The sequence below is a fragment of the Lutra lutra genome, chromosome 2 (genome assembly GCF_902655055.1).
Source record: "Lutra lutra chromosome 2, mLutLut1.2, whole genome shotgun sequence".
NCBI lineage: Eukaryota > Metazoa > Chordata > Mammalia > Carnivora > Mustelidae > Lutra > Lutra lutra.
The window spans coordinates 112,132,248-112,140,292 of record NC_062279.1 but is presented as its reverse complement, the minus strand read 5'-3'; the positions used below and the strand labels follow the sequence as shown (position 1 = coordinate 112,140,292).

General features: G+C 37.3%; 1 protein-coding gene across 1 annotated transcript in view; it reads left to right on the top strand.

The window, feature by feature from the left end:
* The first annotated feature begins 57 nt into the window (after window positions 1–57).
* Window positions 58–8,045, top strand: part of ZGRF1 (zinc finger GRF-type containing 1) — an 88,410-nt gene continuing 80,422 nt past the window's right edge. Inside the window, exons 1-3 of the mRNA XM_047718245.1 lie at window positions 58–284; window positions 3,559–3,647; window positions 5,433–5,513. Coding sequence (XP_047574201.1) covers window positions 3,627–3,647; window positions 5,433–5,513 — 102 coding nt within the window. The 5' untranslated portion in view covers window positions 58–284; window positions 3,559–3,626. The remainder of the gene's footprint in view (window positions 285–3,558; window positions 3,648–5,432; window positions 5,514–8,045) is intronic.

Below are 8,045 nucleotides of genomic sequence, written 5' to 3'. Positions count from 1 at the left end.
TGACGTCAGAGACTTTCGCCGGGGAAATTCGAAAGTGGATTTTATGGACAGGTGAAGTTAGTTGTTTCCCTCGGGTGAAGGTGGTTAGGGAAAGGGATTTGAGCTAGAGGCGGCGTCGCAATTTAGGGCAAACGGTTGAAAGAATCTATTCCGGCGGAAGCGGACCGTTGCTGGTGCTTATGGAACCAGGTTTGGATAGTGACAGTCACAGCCTGCTCGGAATCTCTGTTAAATTGTGCTCTCGTCTTTACCGCTTTTCCCAGCCTCTGCGTTGTAGTTCCAGCGTAAGTGTAAAGACCAGAGAGGGTTTTCGTTTTTGTATTTAGGACTGACAGAGGGTTAAGTCTCTGTGCCATTTGGTTACATATTATCATCGTAATTATTTCGGCAAATGAAATGTGGGCTTGTCTTATTTTGGATGAATGGCTTCTTAACGGGATCTTGGGTTGGAGAATCTGGAACTTTTAAATCTATGAACCGTTTAGAGATTCTAAAGGTCCTCCTGCTTGTTCCCAAACAAAAAGAGCAAAAACATCTCGTAGTTAAAAGGAAGAATGGCTCATATATTATTGAGAACACCGAATTTTATATATGAATGTATAAAGCAACGTAAGGACGTATGGGAATATATATGTTGGGGGGGTATGTGTGCATATTTGTGGTTATATAATTACCAGATCATCTGAGGTCTCCATACTGCCTTAAAAACTTTGTACATTAAACTTTCACATGTTGGAGGTGGGTCAGCAACACTTGATGTGGCTAGATGAAGACTTTCAGAAATTTTTTAAATATTTGCACTTTACTTAAATATGTCATTTGTTAGCTAATGCCGTTTTTCCTATTTAATGTAAAAAAAAAAGGGGGCTGTTGACTCTACTTCGAATGTAGGAAATTAGGCCTCTTCTAAATATTTAAAAATGAAGTTAGCCTTTTTTTAAAAGCCAGTCTTTGTTTTGTTATAATCTAATTTACCACTTATGAGGGTATGGATCTTCACAGTTCCTTTTAAATTGTTAAGTTCTGAAGTATTATCTCTAGTTTAGGAAAACAATGGGGAATTTATCTTGCAGTTCCTAAATAGATTATAAGTAAACTTAAATTAGTAAACACTGGATTACTCATCTGTATTTTGTGGTGATAATATTTACTCTTCAGGATTCTGAGATTGACAAATATGTATATAATATAGTCCAATTTTTCCCTGACATACTAGGTACTCAATAAATAGTCATGTCATATTTGTGAGTAGGAGCACCAGAATTTAGACTACTTAGTTTTAAAAAGTTCTCATTCATCTTCTTTTTTTTTTAAAAAAAGAAAACTCTATGCCCTTCATGGAGCTTGAACTCATGGCGTGGAAATCAAGAGTTGCATGCTCTGCAGACTGAGCCAGCCAGGGGCCTCTAGGCTACTTAGTTTGAATTCTGAATCTGCCATTTACTTATTTTGTGTTCTTGAGCAAATTACTTACTATTATGTACCTTAGTTTCCTTTCTTGTAAAATAAATGTAAAAAATAGTATCTATACCATAAAATTGTGAGCATTTAAAGCATGTTAAGTGTCCAACATAAAGTTACACTGAATAAATGATAACTCTTATTAAAGAGATCTCCTATCAATAACTGCCCCATGCCAAGCACTGTGCTTACACTATGTAATCTCATATAGATGTAAAATGTCCAACACATTCAGTGTTGGGAGCAAGTTGCTCTAAAAGCAGTAGTGAATGATGTATTTCTCTGGACCTTTGTTATTTTCTTGGCATTCATTAGGCATTTAGTAATTCCTTTGGGCTTGAGTAGAGGGATATGGGAGTTTTATCTCTGGAAGGCAGTGCCTCTCTCTTTAGGCCTGTGTCCTGTCCTGTGAACTATGTTATGGGTCAAGTATTCATATCTCATTTGCCTAATCTTTTATCTCTCCTATCTCAGCAACCAGTGCAATCTTTGTAAAACACAAGTCAGGTTATGTAATCTTATTCTTAAAACTGTACCCTTCGCACTTTTATAGAATAAAGTTCATACAGCTCAGCATAGCATAGAAGATCCTCTGACTCTAAAATTAATACTCATTTTTTTCAGTCTTCTCTCTCACTGTTCACTGTCTTTTTTTTTTTTTAAGATTTATTTATTTATTTGACAGAGATCACAAGTAGACAGAGAGGCAGGCAGAGAGAGAGAGAGAGCGAGAAAGAGAGAGGGAAGCAGGCTCCCTGCTGAGCCTGATGTGGGACTCGATCCCAGAACTCTGGGATCATGACCTGAGCCGAAGGCAGTGGCTTAACCCACTGAGCCACCCAGGCACCCCTCACTGTTCACTGTCTTAAATAGACCCCTTAATTGTACTGAGTTCCTTGGTCATGCCTTGCTCTGTCTTTTACAGGCGCTTGTATATATTGATTCTTGTTTGGAAATACATTCCTGGCATCTTCTTTCAGTTATGGTTATTTCAGCTTATAGCTTAAATATTTATGTTCTCCGGAAACCTTATTTGATGCCATAGACCCAGTTGGGTGCCCCTGCTGTGCTTATTTCTGACATGTTTTATTGCAATTACTGTTTATCAACCTGCTGTCCTGGAAATTCCTTGGTTAGAAATAGTATTTGTTCATTTTAATACCTCAACCCAATAATGTCTGGCAAATACTAAAGCAAGTACTAAATAAATACATGTAATTTATAAATAATATGTATGTGGTTTATCTTATATGTATGAAGAGGGAATTGAATCCAGAATTGCAAATAATAGTTTTATTTAATCATCCTAGGTCTTTAGCCCTGTGTTCTCAGACTTGAGCATGTATCCCTATCACCTGCAGGGCATGTTAAAACAAAGCACTGGGTCCAACCTCAGACCTTCTGATTTAAAAGGTCAAGGGTAGGACCCACAAGCTTGAATTTCTAACTACTTACCAGGTGATGCTGATGCTGTTGGTCCAGGGATCATACCTTTGGAACCACTCCTTTAGAAAAAAAGATTTTTCTTTGGCATCTCTATTTACTTCTTCAATTTGCCATCAGTAATTTTAGATTTCCAAATTTGCCCACAGTAACAGTTTTATCCAGTAGCATAGGATAAATACAGTCCTTATTGTAGTGATAGTGAAAAGATTATTCCTTACAGAAGAAATTTGTGTATTAGATCCTGGATACTGTGATTTTCTTGACTTTAAGATATAAAAGGGAACATTAAGAACATAAGGGGGCCATCTTGTGGTGGCCATAGCAATTCAGAAAATGGAAAGTTGAAGCTCTGTATAAGAAACTCAAATGTTGGGGGAAGAGGGATCATTTTCTGATCCATGTTATGGCACTTGGAAAAAAACTTAGCATACTATGAATTATTTTATACATTTTACTTGGCTTTCTTTTTACTTGGAAAATTCTTTTTCCACCAGGTGGGATCACTCTTTTATTTTGTAATTAGTATCAGATGATTTGGTAATCACATAGCCTTAGAACTCTTAGATTTCTGTGTCAAGAGTTTGTGAGAAACAGTCATATTTGATACTCTTTTCATCAGGGTTGAATATTCTTTGTCTATTTTCATTTTAGGTTTATAAATAATTGAATAAGCACCATTATTTTTTGGACCTGACTGGTGTATAATTTCAGAAGAAATAATGGAAAACCAGGAATTTGTTGTGAGTCTTACAGTTTTCACTATTTCCTTTTTTCTTTTTTTTTTAAGTCTCCTATTTTTAAATTTTTTTAAGATTTTATTTTCAAGTAATCTCTATACCCACTGTGGGGCTTGAACTCACAACCCTGAGATAAAGAGTTGCATACTCCACTGACTGAGCCCCCCAGGCAGGCTCCCCACTATTTCCTTTTTTCTTTCTTCCTTCCACATTTCACAAATGTCTTGCTGGGGTTGACAGATTTAACAAAAAACAAAAAACCCCCAAACCTAAAAGCAGGACACTTAGGTAAATTTGAATATCAGAAAAACAGTGAATAATTTTTTTTGGTATAAATATGTATGTCTCAAATATAGCCCTCTATTTTTCTGGCAATTTTATCTCTTGTCTACTACTCACGGTAGTTATATAAAAATCCTTGTAAGCTCTTTGTTGTGATCAGGAAATAATTTCTTCTGAAGAAGTGCCATGCCTCTTCTATCTAGATCAGTGATTCTTTTTTTTTTTAGAGATTTTTATTTATTTATGTGACAGACAGAGATCACAAGTAGGCAGAAAGGCAGGCAGAGAGAGAGGAAGAAGCAGGCTCCCTGCCAAGCAGAGAGCCCGATGGAATCATGACCCGAGCCGAAGGCAGATGCTTTAACCCACTAAGCCACCCAGGCACCCTAGATCAGTGATTCTTAAACTGTTTGGTCTTAGGATGCTATTATACCTCTTAACAATTATTGAGGAGGGGCGCCTGGGTGGCTCAGTGGGTTAAAGCCTCTGCCTTCGGCTCAGGTCATGATCCCAGGGTCCTGGGATTGAGCCGCACATTGGACTCTGCTCAGGCAGGTGCCTGCTTCCTCCTCTCTCTGCCTACTTGTGATCTCTGTCAAATAAATAAATAAAATCTTTAAAAAAAAAATTATTGAGGCGCCCAGAGAATTTCTGATTATGGGGCTTATACCTCTTGCTATCTTTCATATGGGAAGTTGTAACAGAAATTTTAAAAATATTTATTAATTCATTAAAAAAACCCATTACATTTAACATAAATTACTTTTTAAAAATGGAAATAGGTATATTTTCCAAAACAACAACAGAAAAAAACACATTGAAAAGAGTAGCATTGCTATACATTTTTTTTGCAAGTCCCCTTAGCATTTGATTTAATAGACCACTAGATTCTCAGATCTGCCTCTGCACTTAGTCTGAAATTGAATTTCGCAACATTACACATACATAACCCTGGGAGACCACTATGCATGTCTGAAGAAATAAGAGTGAAAAGGCAAATAACATCATGGAAGCAGTTTTGATTTCAAGAACCCTGAAAAAGTCTTGGGAACCTCTAAGAATCACTGGACTACATTTTGAGCACAGATCATGACTTCTGTGTAACCCAACAAATTTTTTCCTTGCCACTGACGACTGAAAAGCTCAAAATGATTTCTGTTGTTCAGTTAACTTTTCAGTTTTCTCCTTAGATTTTACTTCTTTCTCCCGTGCCTTGCCTTTTACTACCGAGTTTCTTTTTTTAAAATTGATTTTTTTTTTTTGAATTTAAAATAACCATAAACTCTATGCCCACTATGGAGCTTGAACTCAAAACCCTGAGATCAGAGTCACATGCTTTACCAACTGAGTGGGGCAGGATCCTTAATGTTTTGTTTTTATCGTTATGGTATCTTTTACTTCAATAAAGGATGTCTAAATATTTTTTATATGTAGGAAGGGTATAAGAATATGCAACATTTAATACATGTAAGTAGAAACCATTTCTTTTGTCCTTTTGGAAATAAGGTACTGTATACTCATCAAAAGATGAAGAAGTCAAAAGTATGGCAAGATGGAATTCTGAAGATCACTCACTTAGGAAACAAAGTAAGTACAAAGCAGTTGACTCAAAAGCTAGATTCTTGCCTTTTGATTGAATATTAAGAAGACTCTGTAGATGGTAAAATGTTGGCTATGTCCATAAGCTGATATAATATGAAAACAGAAGTTGTCAAATAATTGCCACATTACGGTGATTAATTTGTACATTTTAAAAGTTCAGTAAATAGTATGTACTTTGTTTTGATTTTTAAAATTTGAAATGGATTTTCTGTAAAACTTTTTAGGCATTTTGAAACATTTTTATCTTTGTAGGAAATAAGAGTTTAATGGTACAAAAAACCTTTTAAAATATATTTCAAACACTGTAATGCTCAGAGTGAGATGGTACATATAGAGTTTGACACACCGTTTTAGGAAAGCTGTCAATTTCCAAAAATTTTGTAGAGTTCTTCTATTTTCACATTTTCTTTGAATCTTACTTTGGTTATGATATGATCCTATCAGTCTTGGAGAATTATTTACCTGGGTGATCTTTCACTTTACTAGATATGGCGATCCTTCTTTATGTGCTTTTTTTCTCATCTCAAGTATGTCCATCTGCCGAATTGTAATTTTCTCTTACTAGTTCTTATGACCTTATGCAACACGCTTGGCTGCTCCATTCTTCATAACAATTCTTTGTTTGACTTCTGTGACACCACATTTTTCTGAGGTTGCTTACTGATATCTCAGTATTTTCTGTGGGCTCATTCTCTTCTCCAACCTTGAAGTTTTCTTTAGAACTCAGCCATATATGTACTTACACAGAAATATATAAAGAAATGTAAATCTTTCTTTTTTAATCTTTTCTTTTTAAAGATTTTATTTATTTTTTTTTTTTGAGAGAGAGTGAGAGACAGCACGAGGTTGGGGAGTAGACAGAGAGGGAGAAGCAGACCCCCAACTGAGCAGGAGCCTGGTCTATCCCAGGACCTCGGATCATGATCTGAGCCAAACACAAATGCTTAACTCACTGAGCCACTCAGATCCCCAAATCTCTCTTTCTATGTGTGTGTGTGTGTGTGTGTGTGTTTGTGAAGAGAGAGGGGAAAAAAGAAATTCTAGGGAATTGGGTCATGTGATTGTGGAGGCTAACAAGTGCCAAGATCTGTGGTTGGTAAGATGGAGACCCAACAAAGCCAATTGTGTAGTTTCAGTATAAATGATGGGAGGTTTGAGACTCAGGAAGAGGCACTGTTTCTGATTGAATCAAAAGGCAGGAGAATACTTATGTCCCAGCTTAGGGACAGTCAGGCAGGAGGAGTTTTCTCTTACTCAGTCCTTAGACTGATTGGATAAGGCCCACCCACTTAGGGAGAGCAATCTGCTCCATTTGCTTATTATTTTTATTGAGGTATAATTGACATTTAATATAATATTAGTTTCAAGTATACAACATAATGACTTGATATTTGTATACATTGCAAAATGATCCCAGTAGGTGTAGTCACCATCTGTCACCATACATAGTTAATAATATTTTTTTCTTTTATTTTTTGTAATAAGGACTTTTAAGATTTACTCTTTTTTTTTTTTTTTAAAGATTTTATTTATTTATTTGACAGACAGAGATCACAAGTAGGCAGAGAGGCAGGCAGAGAGAGAGAGAGAAGATGAAGCAGGCTCTCTGCGGAGCAGACAGCCCGATGCGGGGCTCGATCCCAGGACCCTGGGATCATGACCTGGGCCAAAGGCAGAGGCCTTAACCCACTGAGCCACCGAGGCGCCCCTTAAGATTTACTCTTAGCAGCTTTTAAATATGCAACGCAGTGGGGCGCTTGGATTGCTCAGTCAGTTGAACAGCTGCCTTTGGCTTGGGTCATGATCCCAGGGTCCTGGGATCGAGTCCTGCGTCGGGCTCCCTGCTCAGTAGGGAGCCCACTTCTCCATCTTCCTCTGCCTGCTGCTCCCCCTACTTGTGCATGCTCTCTCTCTGTCAAATAAATAAGTAAAGTCTTTAAGAAAATATGCAATACAGTATTATTAATTATGGTCATCATGCTATACATTGTTTTATAACTAGAGTTTTGTATCTTTTGACTTCCTTCATCTATTTAGGACCCCCCCCCCCAGTGCCACTCTCCCCCAGATCAATTTTTTTATAAAGCTTAAATTGGGGGCGCCTGGGTGGCTCAGTGGTTAAAGCCTCTGCCTTTGGCTCAGGTCATGATCTCAGGGTCCTGGGATCGAGTCCCGCATCGGGCTCTCTGCTCAGCAGGGAGCCTGCCTCCTCCTCCTGTCTCTCTCTGCCTGCCTCTCTGCCTACTTGTGATCTGTCTGTCAAATAAATTAAAAAAAAAAAAATCTTTAAAAAAAAAAAGCTTAAATTGTCATCTGCCAGGCATGCTATAAATGTGTCAACTTAGTCTACATAACTCCACTTTTAGAGTACTATTTTTGTATATATTTTACTGAGGTTGAAACTGAGACACAGAAAGATAAAGTAGCTTGTCCACAGATCTCACAGCTAGAGAGTGGAGGAGTCATATGTGACCCTAGCCTTTTTGGTTCCAGAGCCCCTATCCTAACCAGTCTAAT